Consider the following 17,995-nt stretch of genomic DNA (forward strand, 5'->3'; position numbering starts at 1 on the left):
AAAAGTGTTACAAACACAACCATCAGTAGTGCAATCAATGCAACCCTGAAACCAACACAGCCCTCCCGAAAGCTGCGTCTCGGATGGCTCTGGTATCCAACCTATAATGCTTAATAAAAGTTAGAGGTTGGGACCAGACAGCAGCCTTGCAGACATCCTCCAAGGGGATCCCCGAGAGGAATGCGGAGGACGCTGACATTGACCTCGTAGAATGGGACCGAACCCTGCTAGGGAGAGGTTTGCCTAAGAGTTCATAGCAGAGGTGGATGGTACCGGCCACCCATTTGGAGAACCTCTGCACAGACACAGGCAACCCCTTCTTTGGTTCCGAGTAACACTGGAAAAGTCTCTCGGACCGACTGGAGGCAGCAGTTCTGTCCAGGTAAAAAGCCAACGCTCTCCTGACATCAAGAGAGTGCAGGCTCCGCTCCGCATCCGAAGTTGGATTGGAAGCGAGGGTCGGCAACACAATGTCCTGGCACATGTGGAAAGCGGAAACAACCTTAGGTAGGAAGGTAATGTCTGTCCGGAGGACCACCTTGTCCTTATGGAACCTCAGGAAGGGCTGGTCCCTCCGTAAAGCACAAAGTTTGCCCGCACGGCAGGCAGAGGTGATGGCCACAAGAAAGGCGGTTTTCCAAGTCAAAAGTCTCAAGTCCGCCGTGGCCATCGGTTCGAAGGGCTTGGATTGGAGTGCAGACAGCACTGCCTCCAAGCCGGCGCTGGTACCGACACCGGAGGGTATAGGTTGACACATCCCTTAAGGAACCCTTTCACCAAAGGATCCTTGAAAAAAGAAACCCTCCCCCCGAATTGATACTTAGCGCAAATGGCAGACAAATAGCACTTAATGGAAGCGAGGGACAACCCCTCCAGAAGCGCCATCAAAAACTCCAGCACCACTGGAGTGGACACCTGAGCAGGAGACAAACCCTTCCGATCAAGGAAAAGGCCAAATTTCTTCCATTTTAGGGCGTAGGACCGCTGGGTGGAAGGTTTCCTCGCAGCCAGGATCACTGTCCTCACCGCTTCCGGCAGGGCGGTTAGGGCTGTATCCTCCAGGCCACCAGCGGTAGGCTCTCTATGTCCGGGTGGAGAATCTGTCCATCCTGGATCGACAGTAGGTCTGGGCGAGGATCGAGGCGAAGGAAGCACCTCTTGGAGAGGTGGAGAAGAGAGGCGAACCAGGGTTGTCTCGGCCACCACGGGGTGATCAGGATCGCATGCGACCGGTCCACTGTCATCTTGGACACCACCCTGATGATGAGAGGGAACGGAGGGAAGGCGTAGAGGAGCTCCCCCGTCCAGAGGAAAGCGAACGCGTCTCCGAGGGATCTGTCCATTCGCTTCCTGGAGCAGAACTGGGGACAGTGGCTGTTCCATCTGGTCGCGAAGAGGTCGATCCGGGGATTTCCCCACCGTTCGAAGAGGTCGCCGACCGTCTCGGGATGGAGCCTCCACTCGTGGCACACCGAGGGGGATCTGCTCAGGCGATCTGCCAGCTCGTTGTCCTCTCCGGGAAGATGAATCGCCTGGAGGAGGACGTGTCTTTGGATGCACCAGTCCCAGATGCGGAGCGTGAGGTCGAGCAGGGTCCTGGACCTGGTACCACCTTGTTTGTTGATGTAGTACATCACGGTGGTATTGTCCGTTCTCAGGAGGACCACCTTGTCCGTGATCACGGATTCGAAAGCCCTCAGCGCTTTCTCCACCGCCAACATTTCCAGAACGTTGATGTGGAGGAGCTTGTCTTGGGCAGACCACCTGTCCTTGACGACCAGGTCGAGCAGGTGAGCGCCCCATCCCTCGAGGGATGCATCCGTTGTCAGGGTCAGCTGGGGCTGGGGCAGATGAAAGGGCATTCCGATGCACACGTTGCGGTCGTCTAACCACCATCTGAGGGAAGCGGCTACAGGTCTCGGTACCGTGAGCCATTTGGATGGAGGGTCTGTCATCGGGGAGAAGACCGAGAGGAACCAGGACTGAAGAGGTCGAAGGCGGAGTCTTGACCATGGTGTGACGATAGTCGTCGATACCATGTGGCCGAGGGCGACTTGGACATCCCTGGCCCTCACCCTTCTGTGAGAGATGCAAGGCCCGATCGAAGTCGTCAGCGCCTGGAAACGGTCTGGAGGGAGAAAGGCGGAGCATGTTTCGGAGTCGAGGATGGCCCCGATGAACTTGACCTGCCTGGAAGGTGTGAAGTGGGACTTCTCTCGGTTGATGACCAGACCGAGGGAGTCCAAAAGGCGTAAGGCGAATGAGAGTGCCTCCTGCAGTTTTCTCTGGGATTCGGCAGCGAACAACCAGTTGTCCAGGTACGGAAAGACCATGAACCCCTTCTGATGAAGGTAGGCCGCCACCGGTGCCATGCACTTCGTGAAGACTCTTGGTGCCGTGGCAAGGCCGAAGGGGAGGACGTTGTAGTGGTAAGCGACGGAGCCCACAGTGAAGGCGAGGAATCTTCGATGAGACTCCCGGATCCCGATGTGGAAGTAGGCATCCTTCAGGTCGACGGTTGCAAACCACAGGCCCTGATGGAACAGAGGCAGAATGGAGGCCAAGGTTACCATTCGAAAGCGGCGGTATTCAAGGAACAGATTTAATTGTCTCAAGTCCAGGATGGGCCTGATTCCCCCATCCGCCTTCGGTACCGTGAAGTACCTGGAGAAAAAAGCCCTAGAGCATTGCTCGGGTGGTAAAGGGGAGATTGCCCCTTTTTCCAGTAGAGTGCGCACTTCGTCGAGAAGGGTGTCCGAGGGGAGAGTGGACATAAACGCTCCGGTTGGAGGGAGCTCTTGGAACTCGAGGGCATATCCCCTGCGGACGATGTTAAGGACCCACGAGTCCGACGTTATCGAGGCCCAGATGTTAACAAAAGGCCTCAGGATGTCCAAAAAGAATAAGGGCGAAGGGGAAACAAAGTGTGCTGCGTCCCTCCAGGCTCTCTTCTTCCCCTGGTCGGTGTCCTGCTGGCGGGACTTGCGGTACCGAGGCGGGAAATTACGACGGCCAGAGGAGGAGGAAGACTGCGAGGGGTAACGGCGCCTCTGCGAGCCCTGCTGCTGGGGCTGTCGGTCTTGAGAAAAGGAGCCCTGGGACTGACCTTGTGGCGGCCAAGGACGGTGCCTCCTTCTGAAGGGCAAGATGGGGGTGGACGACATCCCGTGCTTCTTAGCCGCAGCCTTCATTCTGAACTTGCGGTTCAGACACTCGTCAGTGTCGGCATGGAAAAGGCCGGTACCGTCCAGTGGCATGTCCTCAATGGCCGATTTAACGTTGGCGTTGAGGTCCGATCCCCTCAACCAGGCATGCCGGCGCAGAGCTAGTGATGCTGCCATGCCTCGTCCCGCGCAGTCGGCGACGTTCCTGGAGGCGGTGATGATCCAACTCCCTATCGAGTGGGCCTCATCGCGGATCTCCACCAAGCGACGTTGGACCTCATCAGGGACGTCAGGGATGATGGGCGAAATCCCCTCCATCAAGGCCTGGATGTATGCCCCCATACAGGCATTATAATTTATAGCCTTCACGGTGAGGGCGGCCGAAGAGTAGGCCTTCTTAGCCAGGCCATCGATCTTTTTGGCCTCTCGGTCTGCCGGGGACGTCGCTTGCTTCGGCACGAAGGTCTGCTGTGCCCCCTCCACAATGGCCGAGTTCGGCTTGGGATGGTCGGCCAACCACGGACAGCCTGGCGGGGAGATCCGGTATAGCGTTTCGACCTTCCTGGAGGACGCGGCGAGCGAAGTCGGGGCATCCCATGACCTCTGCACAATGGACTGCAACGAAGGCAACATTGGGATGCAAGGTGGAGTGGGGACACGACCGAGGACCCGGCGTTCTACCGGATTGCGGGCCTCCTCCTCAGGCGGGGAAAGCTCGATGTCAAGAGTCCGGCACATCTTAATGATGTGCTCGCTGAAGGAGCGAACATCGTCAGTAGGTGATGAGGAGCCCGGGTGATGCATCTCCTGTGGCGAGGGCGGGTCGGATGGGTCCTCCTCTCCATCTGAAGGTTCCCGCGATGGAGGCAAGGGATCCTGGTCCGAATCGGAGTCAGACATCAGGGGAATGTCAGTCCCCTTGGCTCGGGATGGAGTGCGAGCCGGGATTTGCGGAGTCGGTGGCTCGGAAGGCGGGCGACGAGGTACCGAAGACGAGGCCACAGCATGGGAGGATGATGGTTTCTCTCCCTGGGGAACTGCCGGGCGCAAGTTAAGCCTGGTGAATTCCCTGAAGGCCTTCTCTTTGGGGACCGACATGTAGTATCTTTGAGTTTCGGTGTCAAAGAACATGTCCGTGTCCAGCCCCCGCGGCTCGTCTCGTCGGTGTCAGAAACCGGGACAGCCTCCTCCTCATCCGAGTGGACAGAGAGCGGAGATAGCTCCCTCTGGGGAGAAGTTGATTCGCTGACGGCGGCCAGATCTTGAGCCGGCGGGAGCGGTGTGGTCAGCACCGTGGTTGCAAGCGCTGAGCCAGCCGTCTCCGGGCGCGAGGGGGTCCTCTCCGAGGTCTCCTTGGAGGGGGAGCGTTGCTTGCGTGAAGCACGCTCCGCTGACTTGGCTGGACGCTCCGACCCGGTGTGATCCTTGGTCTTGGACTTGGTCTTGGACTTTTTGGGTGGAGCTGCCTCGGTCACCTCGGTATGACGCCTCTTCTTGGAAGACGTCGGAGTCACCGCCAGGTCTTCAGGCGGGAAGAAGGGATTGTCCGGCAAGTCATGCAGGACAGTGGGTCCCTTGGAGTGGGTTTTGGCTGGCTTAGCCCTCTCCGATGGTTCCGCCTTACCCGAGGAAGATGCCGCCATCTCGGGCAACCTGGGAGCGTGTCGAGATGCCTTCGACGACGCCTTGGAGGACGGTAGCGAGGCGGTCCGGACCTCCGTCTCCTGACGCTCTCTCGAGCGCGAGCCCTCCGGGGATGGCTTCCTCCCGGATCTCTCCCTGGGCTCGAAACCCTCAGTCCCCGAGGTTTTCTGGGGGCGCTTGGAGGGTTCGTCGGTGACACTGGGTCTCGGGGGACCACGGGTCACATCGGAGGTGGTCGGAGACCGTGTCCCGGCCGGGACAGAGACCACACTTGAAACGCTGGCCCGTGAAGAAGACGCAGGCGGAGCAGCCGGAGGGAGCGATGACGAGCGGGGACGTCCCTCCCGAACCTTTCCCACGGCAATAGCCGAAGTCAACCGGGACTCCCGGTTCTTCCTGGCTTGGGAGGACAGAGACTTACAGAGGTGACAGGCTCTGGCATCATGGTCCCTTCCCAGGCAAAACAGGCAGAAGGAGTGAGGGTCCTGGACGGGCACCTTGCCTCCGCAGACATCACATTTCTTGAAGGGCGCAGGCATCCTTCCGAGTCGTCAAATCCGAGGGAGAGTCAAAAGCGAAGTCAAAAAACAAGCCGAAGAAGTCCGAAGTTACCAGGGCGGGAGAAAGAGAGTGGTCAAAAACAGTCCGAGGTCTAGTGAAAGTGATTCCGTAACAAGCAAGAGCGAGCGAAAGTTCCTAGAAGCAGCTAGCGCGGCGGAAAAAAGGAACTGGGGAAAAGAGCGGGAAGGCAGGGGCCTTATAACGGGTGGGCCGAGTTACCGCCAAAAAGTTTCTATATGTTGCAAAGTAAACTTTGCCCAGTGATTCCAGTAGGTTCCGAGCAGCACTGCGCAGGCGCAGTGAAACCCATTTGTATGATTCGCAGAGACCACGAAGAAGAACTGTAGTTTATTGTTGCACCAGAGCTTTCTGACAGAGAAGGCTGAATGTCTCACAAAACTACATTTCCCAGAATTCCCTAGTATTGAGCCAGGGCAGCTAAAGAGTTCTCAAAGTGGATTGTTTCTGCAGTGTGTTTTGGACTACTGACCCTTACATGGTGAGCTTGGCCCTTTGGGGGTAGTAGCTCTTTACAGGAAACTGATCTCTACAGCATGGGCTGAAATTTGTAGGACTGCTTGGTTGTCTACTGCATCACGTGCAAGGAAAAATAGTTAAAGTAGTTTTCTTGAATATTCCTTGTGGTATTCTCCCTATATTCTATCATCCTGAAGAAGGGTGCAGGAATTATTTTGCAGGAAAAAATACATGTTTTCCTGTGGTAAAAAAAAACATATCTGCACTGAAAACAGATTTTCTACACAGAAAATGTCAATTTTCTACACAGAAAAAGGGTTTTACAGACACCAAAAATGTTTTTTCTCCACAGAATAATTCCTGCACACATTTTGGGATGGCAAATACCGAAGAAAATTGCTGGTACTTTCTTGCTGGTCTATCACTCTTCCTGATAGAACTCTGGATTGTTGTGAAATATCCCTTTTCAAGTTGGGAATGAATAATTGCAAATATTATTTTCATCTTTATCTGGCAATATACCACCTTCCCATCCACCACATTGTTACTTCTAGACCCACAAAAAAGCACAATGGCAACCAGTCAGCATCTTACCCACAGGATAATCCACCCCTACCATTTCATCAAACCACATCTTCTTAATGATAAATCACACACCAATCAAGCAATGTCAGCCCTAGTTAAATTACAATCATAAAGTAACTTAAAGCTGCACCTGCAATGCAGAAATAAGTTTGAAACCACTTTAAATACAGTGAGGCCTTCCCTTATGCGGAGGATCTGTTCCGGAAACCACTGTGTAAGGGAAATCCAGGGTATGCTGGAGCCCTATTAGAGATAATGGGGCTCGTGCCCATGGTGCAATTATTATTATTATTATTAACCTTTATTTATGAAGCGCTGTAAATTTACACAGCGCTGTACATGCAATCTTTTTAGTTAGACGGTTCCCTGCCCTCGGGCTTACAATCTAAAAAGACATGACACAAAAGGAGAAGGGAGTGGTGGAGGGAAAGGGTAAGAGGTCCAGCAGTTCCTCTCTACCTCCGAGGCCTGGACCAAGGCAGATGGACTGGAGGGAGGGCTTGGCTTCAAAATGGAAGGTTAATCTTCATCCAGGGAAAATACATACTCTCAAGTAGGATAATACATAGCAATACAGGAAATGGTTTGATAAACAGGCACTAAAAGAACATCAGATGGTAAGCGACAATTATGCAATGCCTGGGAAGGCTTCTCTAAACAGGATGGTTTTCAACTCCGTTTTGAAGCTAGTTAAAGAAGTGATGGCTCTTGCTTGTGGGGGAAGAAGGTTCCAGGAGTGAGGGGCAGCAAGTGAAAAGGGGCGAATCCGGGATGGGGCAGAGGAAATCCTGGGCTGAGACAGGAGCCCTTGACTACCAGAACGGAGGGCCCTAGTGGGAAGGTGAGGAGAAAGAAGGTCTGATAAGTAAGGAGGGGCCAGTCCATGGAGGGCTTTAAATGTCGACAGCAGGAGCTTATACTGAATGCGGAAGGGGAGAGGGAGCCAGTGAAGGGATGCCAACACAGGAGAGATGTGGTCAGAGTGGTGGGTGGAAGTGATAATGCGTGCAGCTGAATGCTGGACAGAGATTAAAGGACAGAGGTGAGAAAGAGGAAGCCCAGCCAGGAGGACGTTACAGTAATCAAGTCGGGAGATCACTAGGGCATGGACCAGGATCTTGGCAGTAGAGGCGGAGAGATATGGTCGGATTTTGGCAATATTGTACAAAAAGAATCTACAAGCCTTGGCTGTGGTCTGGATCTGAGGGATACACGACAGAGAAGAGTCAAAGATAAAACCAAGACTGTGGGCTTGCTGGACTGGTTGAATAGAAATGTTGTCCACAGAGACAGAAAAAGAGTGTTGAAGGGTGGGCTTAGGGGGAAAGACAAGAAGCTCTGTCTTGGACATGTTGAGCTTCAAACGCCAATGGCACATCCACTGCGAGACAGCTGTGAGGCAAGACGAAACTTGCTGTTGAAGCACTGGAGAAATGTCAGGGGCGGAAAGATACAGCTGGGTGTCATCGGCATAGAGATGGTAGGAAAAACCAAAAGAGCTAATGAGTTTTCCTAAGGACAGTGTGTAGAGAGAAAACAGAAGGGGACCCAGAACAGAGCCCTGGGGAACTCCAACAGATAAGGGAACAGGAGAAGAAGTCTGACCCCCTGAAACTACTGCAAAATATCTGCCAGACAAGTAAGATCTAAACCAGTCGAGAACAGAGTCTGAGAACCCAAGGTCAGAAAGTATATCCACTAGAAGACAGTGATCAACAGTGTCAAAGGCTGCAGACAAATCGAGAAGGATGAGAACAGAGTAGAGGCCATTAGCCTTGGCCTGTAAAAGGTCATTCGAGATCTTAGTGAGAGCTGTCTCTGTGGAATGCCTTGGGCGGAAACCAGACTGAAAGGGATCAAGGATGGAGTTGGTTTCAAGAAACTCAAGACAGCGCGAATAAACAACCCATTCCAAAACCTTAGAAAGAAAGGGGAGAAGAGAAATCGGACGATAGCTAGACAAAGAGGAGGGATCAAGAGAAGGTTTTTTCAGAATTGGGGAAATGAGAGCATGTTTGAAGTCCGACGGGAAGGAGCCTGTAGAGAGAGAGAGATTGAAGATATGGAGAAGCGAGGGCAGAAAGGAGGGAGCTATAGAGATTAGAAGAGGAGTAGGAATTGGATCAAGAGGACAGGTTGCAGGTTTGGAAGAGTTCAGAAGTGTAGAAGAGTTCATCCAAAGAGGCAGGAGGAAACACAGAAAAATTTTTAGGCGAGGGCGATAGAAGATTAAGAGCAGAAGAAGAATCGGGAGGGACTATCTCAGAGCGAATAGTGGTAATCTTAGAGATGAATGCGGTGTACATGCCACAGGCATGTGCACAATTACTTCTTCCAGGGCGTGTGTGAGGGCTTTTTCTGGCACAGCTTTCAGCATATGCTGAAAGCTGCATAAGGCATGCCCACGTATGACGTGGGCGCACTGTACTATGTTTCAATGCTATGGAATTCTGTGATTTGTAGTTCTTTGAGATATTTAACCTTCCCTGACAGAGAGCTCTGATGCCACACCAAATTATAAATTCCAGGATCCCACAGCACTGACCCATAACTGCTAATGTGTTATTAAAACTGCATTATTTCTGCAGTGCAGATAGAGCCTTATAGTTTTATTACTGAAAAATAATCCCAAGTACTAGTGATAAGTGTATCATTCCCCAATTAGCACCATAAAATCTGTAAATTTCATAATTTAAAATGGGATGGTCAACGTAACCAAACAGATATTGTTGGTCTGCAAGTTCATTAGCTCTAGACAATATAGCTAGGGGAGGTGAATCCTGGGAATTGATACCCAACAGTATCTGGGTGGGTAGGTACGTTTTGCCCACCTGATCAGCACTTCTGCTAGATTAAAAAAAGTCTATCACCTACAGCAACCATTCACTTGGAAACATCAAAATGCTTCTGTTTTAACAATACTCTCTCTCAAAACAAATGTGACTCCCACAGAGTATGAAAGAACATTTTTAAAGCCAGGCCAAACTGTGGCAGTAAGAACGTGCTATTTAAGTAAAGCAATTGATCAGTGTGGCAGACCATATCACAGTGGTCAGATTTCTGTAACAAAACCCCAGTGTGTGGAAGGGCAGGTTTTCATTCAAGTACATCTGGTGCCAAGACTCAATGATTTGGCATGGTTCACGTGTCAGGCACAGGTGTACACAGCAAGGATTTATCGGTGAGCCTGAAAGGTCAGAGGAGAAAAGAATTCCTCAGCTGTTGGTATAACAGTATGTGTCAAGAAAAACCAAATGCAGCACTGGGGAAAAAAGGAGAAAAAAGTAGGGGATGACGTTTCCCGTCTTCACAGCATACACAGGTGGAGACAAATCAATTGGCTCCTTTATTAAATTTGCACTGCCTACCAAATGAAATCCATCAGGGTTCTCTGTCTTGACTTAGTACAGTGAGATCAATGCATTTTCACTTGGCTAAAAAAAATTCACTCAAGAATTTCAGATATTATTTAGTTGTTAATTTCTTTGTAATAACTGTACATTAATATCCTCCACAAATAGAAACTGTGTCAGCAGCAACACAATCTTTGGCAGGTTCTACTGAGCTGGTAACACTTCAGGTACAGCCCAGGTGACAGACTAAGGCCAACATCCTATAGATTATTAGTGACTCTAATGCAGCTTTTAGCATAGTATAAATATATGCTGTTTGTTACCCTCCATCCCCCCATCTGTGAAACACTAAGGCTTTGAGCTCCCCCTCTGAGAAACAGTCAAATAGTTCCCTAAGCCAAAAGTGAGGGAGGGGGCTGGATGGGTGCTTCTAGAATGTTTGACTGCACTAGATAAGATTGCTTGGTCAGATATGGTAATAGGGTTCCTATAGGTTTAATCCTGAAAAGATTGTGGAACAGAATGAAGTATCCTGAAGCTCCGTCAAGCGTGGCAAAGACCTCTGTCCTCCCATACTTCCCAAACCGCAGTTTTCATCCACAGCTGTCCCCTCTCAACACATATACTGCCTTCCTGGTGGAGAGCAGAGGAAGTGAGAGCTCTCCTCTTGTTCCTGGTGTCTCTTTGTCCCAGCCTTCACTCTCCACTGGCAAGGCAACAGCCATGGTGGAAAGGGATGGCTATGGGTCAAAGCTGGGGATGGGATGTTGAACACGGAGAGGTTCCTCCCACTTGATGGAGCTTTTCAGTACTTCTTGCTGCTGCAAGATCTATTAAGGATTGAAGTTACAGGAGCCCCAGTCCACTATGCAATCTCGCAATCCTAGCACTAGAGCTTACCCTTACACAAACTCTGAGAAAGTGCCACTCTTTCTATGAGGATGTGCTGCCCCAACAGAATTCCACTTTCTGTATCTCTCATTCAAGATCTCCAGGAACGGCTGTCCACACTTTCAGTCAGACAACAGCACTTTGTGGTGTTGCGAGCAGTGGTAACACAGGTTACATGCTGAAAGTTTTACACCAATCAAGCTTCTTTCAAGCCCTGTGCTCCCCAACCACCATGTTCAGGAGCAGCATAACTTCATATTCCGGAATCTGGGGTTTTGGAAATGTTGTTCTGGGGACTACAACTGCCAGCATCCCCAACCAACGTTGCTACTGCTCCATTCCCAAGACAAGCAGTCTGGATACTGTAGGATATACAAGGACAGCTATTTTTATTTTCCAAATGTTGCTAAAACGCTGATTTGTACATGAGATGCAGCTGTGCCCTATGCTTTAAAAAAATGAAAGAGAGTGGCACAGAAGGCAGCATTTGTACAACTAACAGTAGCTTCTAGAATTGTTTAGATTATTTCACAGAAAGCAAGAATACTAACTCCAGCAAAGAGACAACAGGAAAGCTAAAAAGGAGAAACCTTACCTTTCCAATTATAGGTACCCGGTGCCCCAAATACAACATAGTGGTAATCTCTGGTAAAAGTGGCAGCAACACCTTGCTGGCATGAACCAAACTTCTCATGTCCTCTCAAGCGACCATCACAAAAACTCCAATCCCCACCATCCATATCATCACTGATGGTGAGATCCTGACTCAGTATGTAGCACCTTCCAATGATATCTCGCGTCTCCTGAACGGTGTTTACATACTGCCTTTTCTCATAGCGATGTGCACACGTCTGAAAGATGTTAATAAACCAGAGAAAAGCATACATATTCCAATCATGTCACTTCCTGAGTGTGGGAAAAATAAACATTCCAGCTTCTAACTATATTGACCTATGTGTAAATACACACTTTTACTTGGTATTAAGCACAAAACAAGCTACAATAAGTAGTACAGTGAGTGAAATAAATATTCAAAGGCCATAGAACAGGATAAAATTATGCTTCCACATGCATAAATTTTGCCTGCATCATAGAAAATAACTCCAAAACACCATCAGGAATCCAAAAGTCTGATATGACAAAGCAGGTCAGATTTAAGAGTTTGTTGTTGGTTTATAAAGCCCTAAGAAATGTGGGACCCAGTTGCCTGTGAGAATGAGGGCCAGTATCATGTAGCAATTTGTGTGCTGGACTAGGACTCCATAAAACTAGCATTCAAATCCATGCAGGGCAAGGGAAACCCACTGGCTGACCCTGGGCAAGTCACACTCTCTACCTCAGAGGAAAGAGGTGACAAACCCCCTCTGAATAAATCTTTTCAAGAAAAACTCATGATAGGTTTGCCTGAGAGTAGCAAAAAACAACAACCCAGAAATGACTGCAAAGTACATTCTGAGGGATATACAGTTAGCTCTCCATATCCACGGATTCCTGATCCATGGCTTCCACTATCCATGGCTTGAAAATATTTTTGAAAATATATATACTCCAAAAAAGCGAACTTTTGCCTTGACATTTTGTATAAGGGACACTATTTTACTATGCCACTGTATTTAATGTGACTTGAGTATCCATGGATTTTGGTATCCAAGGATTTGCTATCAGGAAGGGATGTCCTGGAACCAAACCCCAGCAGATACCAAGGGCCCACTCTACCATTGTTCAGGTGGCATTGGATTTGAAATTACATCATTAGATGTGGAAGTAAAATATGGGATCCTGGTCACCATCAGACTTTATGAAATCTAACAAGAGCTTTACAGACTGGTGTCTTTTGTAAAACTTACCACTATTTTCCCCCCAGGCCCTTGACTTTGGACTGTTACACCCATCCATTGGTCTTCCTTGCTTTCTTTGCTCAGATCAGCTGCCAAATAAAAACAAAATCAAAAATCACCAAGTAGGTTGGTACACTCGTTCTTTCTAAGTTTCCATAACATTTCTTCATTTCCTCGCAAAACATAACTATTTCAAAGGAAAATCCACTGACCAAGTCATTTAGTACCCGAAATGATCTTTAGATGGCACTGTTTGTCTACACATGGGATAAAGTCTTAACATTTTAATATTACTTTCGCTATGGAAATATCAATCATTATATTCAATACAAGTAGGTCCTGAACCAAAATGTTGTAGTGTAAGGGTGTTGCTTGTTTCACATTTCAATGACTCTATTTCTTCATTAAACTACAGCCTGCACAGTTTCCATACCCCACATCCTACTCCAAAAGATTCTGTTCCATTCTCTCTCTACTGGCTGAACATGCTCAGCAGTCCTTACAGAGCTATTGTGGGGGTTATGTCTAAAGATTTTTTGCACTTTTGTCCTCCACAGCATTCCCCTCAGTCTGCTGGTGCCTTTTGTGTTTTGATGATGCCTTTCTGACCTGGGCACAATTGACTCAAGCTCTGTGATGGCCATATGGCATATTCCCCATAGGTTTTCCACATTGAAGGTAGGTTGTATCCCTAGGGATCCTTTCATAGTTCTATGCACTGGACTGATCTTCAGATTTCAACATCATTTATATACAAACACAGAGTTATCCTGGTACCTGACAAATTTGGCAAAAGATAGCAGTATTTCCACAACTAACCTTGGGTTGTTTTGAATCTATTTTAGATGCACTCAGGAGAACTGAGACTGCTATTAATAAGCACCACTTTTAGGGAATTGTGTACTTTTAAAAAGTAAGAGACAAAGTGAGTGTGCGTGCATATGTTGGATGTGAAATGAGACTGACACTTCTTTAAATAACTAAATTATCTGAGCAGAAATTCTAAAGGATAATACATTGGGAAGTTCTCAGGTCCCCTTCCTGTGGAAATACATGGGGTCTGCCTCTGTAGGAGGACTCTGGGGACTGTAATGAAACTGTGGCCTTTAACAACACAATTAAGTCACTTCACAGCAAGGTTTGCAACTGAAACATAATTGCAAAGAGGTCACAAAGCATAAATTAAACATCAAGAAATGAGACTGCCCCAGTAAATATTTGAACTCCACCTGAAACAGAACAATATATATTGCTGTGCTCACCTTTCTCATCAAATCTGATACGTGTGCATGGCACATCTGGAGTTAAAATATCACAGCTGTACAGTCCACCAGTTCTGTTGGCTAGCTGTGTTGGGAAAGCTTTTTGTCGAGGTGCTCCAACCAGCAACCTGTTGAGAGATGAACAACAGAGCACACTTGAAGAATGGTGGACAGGGATTTCAAAGAAAAATGCCAAAGGAAGAAACCTGACTACTGGAGAAAAAAAAGGAGAAGAAAATAAAATGTCATTTTTATACATGTATAAATAGCCTCTTTCCATATAAATTTTCTTACAATACTTATATACAGTACCACATAAGGTCTGCTCTGCCACCCCATCATGATGTGTAGAAACTCATGGGCTCTTGAAGGCTGTACCAGTGGAGTTTAAGTCCTAGCAGGTTCTACAAAGTTGGTAAGGCTTTGAGTATGGTCCCAATAGCAGTCTGTGTATCTGCTACCTGAGGACCAATGTAGCTAAGTATAGAGAAGCTTGTAAACAAAAGCATGGACACAAGCTTCAGAGCAGAGCGATAGTGTGGAAAATTGTAGTCTGCCCTGATGAAAGGATGCATTTTCAAGGTATTTATATACCACTCACTAATCATGATTCTTTAGGCAATTCATAGGAATTCAGGGTTACAACATTTTGCAGAAATACCAGATACTAATGGCTTCCTGTCTCTGGTCTTCCACTGAAGTGAGAAAAGCTCTTCTACAGCACAAACCAGGACCTTACATCTAACTGACACATATATAATCACACCTTCTTTAGCATTCTCATCATTGCATAAGCATACACATCATGGTTGTGTACGCAACCATGTAGAGTAAATTCACAAAACGCGTGAGGGGATTTGAGAAGGAAACATACAACATATAGCCTACTCTTGATAACTAAATCAGGGTTACTGCTTGCAAGCATTACCTGGCCCTCAGTATCATCTCGTTCTATATTACTTGGATATTTGGTAAATTTCCACAGGGGACTTAGTAACTCTATCATCTGCGAGTCCTATGCTGGTTTCTCTATCAAGCCTCAAAATCAGAACATTCACATTAAAAGCAACAAATTTAAGGAGTATTTTTCTGCCTTTAATGGATGGTTTTACTCATCTCTGAACTTTTATTATATTCTGAGAACATACAGCTTCCTAAATTATTTTGCTTTTTTGTCCAAGCCCACTGAAGTGCAATTATTAATTACTATAATAGGTTGTTTTCTACCTTTCATTTGTTATATATTCTCAAAGGGATTTATTTTAAGGAAGGAAGTAGATGTAATTCCTGTTGATTTAGTACTCTCCTCTGATCCACAGTCCTCCTGGTAATGATGGGCTATGGCTTCCATCATTCTCAGCCAGAGGGTGATGGAAGTTAGCAATCCAATCTTTCTGGATAGTAGCATGTTGGAAAAGGCTATTGTATGGTAAAACTACTACATATGATAAGCAATGTTGAGATAATATATGATGCAGGAATACATTTTTACTATTTTAGGATTACATGAAGTCTCATAATTTGAAAATTATAAATTCACATTTTATATATGTACAGAGACACAAGTGTATGTATGTGTGTGCCTTCTAGTTGCTTGTCGACTTATGGCAACCCCATTAATTTCATAGGGTTTTCTTAAGTAAAGAATACTCCAAGGTGGTTTTGCCAGTTCCTTCTTTTGAAATATAGCCTATAGCACCTGATATTCGTTGGTGGTCTCCCATCCAAGTATTAACCAGGGCTAATCATATTTTGCTTCAAAGATCAGATGAAATCTGATGCCTTTAGGGTATTTGGACAGAGATTAGACATAGACAAATACAGATAAAGATGTTAAGATATATTAAGATAAATTTTGAGTTCATATCGCTATACTGTTATCTGAAACTACAAATGCATATACCTATGTATAAGTGGATAAAAAGACATACAGAGAAATATAATATAGATACGATATAAATAGATATGTACCAGTAGTCTACCTATTCATGTATACAGGTATACCTCAGCCAGTAAAGTAGATGTGTTCCTGGGCTTTACTTCTTTAACAGAAAATTTGGTATCAGAGGAAAGAATGGAAAGAATAGGAACAGGTTCCTATAGCGCAAAAATGAGGAGTAGCTCAGCATGTTTCAGCAAACTTTTTATCCAAAACTAACCGTATGCCCATGTGAAATTAAACAACCACATGAGGTAAGCCATGCATAGGTAAGCAAAAATATTTTGAACTTTATAGTGACTGCTTGAAATTTTCTTCCAAAATATATTGAGAGATTTTTTTTCTTTTGCCACCCTCCACTTTTCTTATGATTTCCATTTTGGTGGCTGAACATGCCAACAGGCTTTTTTATGTTTAACATAGTGTGGGGTAGCTGGCAAGGCAAGCTTGTCAACTTTCTCCTTTTGTGTCCATGAAGGGGATATTGAGGGGGAACTGCTGTTCAACTTGCCTGTTGTAGGCAGACACACACATCTACACAAGCTAGAATCCCATTCTTTCCCAGCTGAAGTTTTATCACATTGTTTTATTGCAGACACACTGCAGTAATCCAACACCAAAAGTGTGTGTTTCTCTAGCCTTCCTTCAACATCTTTCCAATTGTGATGCTGTTTAATAAAAAAACAAAAAACCCTGACAGCTAGATAGAGGTTAAGAAGGAAACATGCGGGCTGAGCAGCAATAAAAAGATTTGGTAGAATCATAAAATCGGAGACCACAGTGGTCATTCACTTCAACCCCATTCTGCTATAGAGGAATATACAATCATAGCACATCAACAAGTGGTCATCCAGCCTCTGTCTAAAAACCTCCAAAAAGGAGATTAGAAGGAGTTTCACCAGTGGGGTATGGCTGTATATAAATATGAATAAGATGGATAATTAAATATAAATACAGATAAGAGATAGTGGTGATATATTTCTAATCCATATTACCAACACACACACACATACGGTGATAAAGATTCTCCCCGTCATGTGGCATCTCTGCAAAAATAAGCAAGGATATTTCTGTAAATCAAATTGCACTGTTTTGCACTTCACTAAGGCCTGTTACAGACTGCCAAAATAAAGCTGCTTCAGGTCTCTTTGGAGGTATGCTATTTAAATGATGCATGGGTCCTAAGAGTCCGGAGGTCGCACCAAAGCCACACTCCATTCCTAAGCACCGGAGCGCAGCTTTTGGTGCAGTTTCCGGATTCTTAGGATACATGCTTCATTTTAATAGCATACTTCCAAAGAGACCTGAAGCAGCTTTATTTTGGCAGTCTGTAACAGGCCATAGTCAGCAATCTGCAGAGGAAGGGGGGCTAGGAGTACAAGAACCTCTCTGACTCAGGGAAAGATCTCTGTATAAATATCAGAGCAATCTAGAAAGAAATTGTTTCTTGTTGTTGAGGTAGGGATAGACAGGAGCATATGAAGCTGAGTGGAAGGCAACATGGTCATAATATAATATGCCTTCACATGAGCACTCTGTGAAAGAGGGGAACCTGTTGCTACTTTTATCTCTGGAACCCACACCTTACTGTGAACTTTATCGCAGGGACGCTTTGAAACAGTTCCCAGAAATGGCGCCCTCTGGAACCGAATTGGAACGCGATGGGAACGCACGGCGGCAGCAGTGGTGTTCCCCTGTGCGGTAAAGTCACTTTCTGCGCCCCATCCGGTGCTCATCGCGTTCCATGCGCGCTCCCGTTAGAACACACTGGGGAACGTTTTAAACCCCATGCGATAAAAGTTCAATGTTCATTAAATTATACATGCCAAGTCACACCATTACTATGAGAATTGCACATTCATCATTTGTATAGGTTTATGGCTCGGGACACCACTTCCGTTTCTGTGCTAATGATCTTTACTACAGTTCACTGGTTATGAATTCAGGTACTCTGCATGAGTTTCTGTGCCATCGCTTCCACACCTTCTTGTCTCCACTGTCTTGTTTAAATACTTGAAGGGATGTCATATTGAGGAGGGAGCAAGCTTATTTTCTGCTGCTCCATAGAACAGGACACCGAACAATGGATGCAAACTGCAGGAAAAGAGATTCCATCTCAACATTAGGAGGAACTTCCTGACAGTAAGGGCTGTTTGACAGTGGAATACATTGCTTCCTTGGACTGTGGTGGAGTCTCCCTCCTTGGTGGTCTTTAAACAGAGGCTGAATGGCCATCTGTCGGGCATGCTTTGATTGAGAGTTCCTGCATGGCAGGGGGTTG

General features: G+C 46.8%; 1 protein-coding gene across 4 annotated transcripts in view; it reads right to left on the bottom strand.

Annotated features, from left to right (window-relative positions):
- ITGA6 (integrin subunit alpha 6) overlaps positions 1 to 17,995 on the bottom strand; it is an 89,561-nt gene that overhangs the window by 39,828 nt on the left and 31,738 nt on the right. For all 4 annotated transcript variants that reach the window (XM_042461087.1, XM_042461097.1, XM_042461106.1 and 1 more), the window contains exons 2-4: positions 13,776 to 13,903; positions 12,523 to 12,602; positions 11,271 to 11,526 (exon numbers count right to left, since the gene is read on the bottom strand). In XM_042461087.1, the coding sequence (XP_042317021.1) occupies positions 11,271 to 11,526; positions 12,523 to 12,602; positions 13,776 to 13,903 (464 nt within the window). The remainder of the gene's footprint in view (positions 1 to 11,270; positions 11,527 to 12,522; positions 12,603 to 13,775; positions 13,904 to 17,995) is intronic.

The sequence above is a fragment of the Sceloporus undulatus genome, chromosome 1 (genome assembly GCF_019175285.1).
Source record: "Sceloporus undulatus isolate JIND9_A2432 ecotype Alabama chromosome 1, SceUnd_v1.1, whole genome shotgun sequence".
Taxonomy (NCBI): domain Eukaryota; kingdom Metazoa; phylum Chordata; class Lepidosauria; order Squamata; family Phrynosomatidae; genus Sceloporus; species Sceloporus undulatus.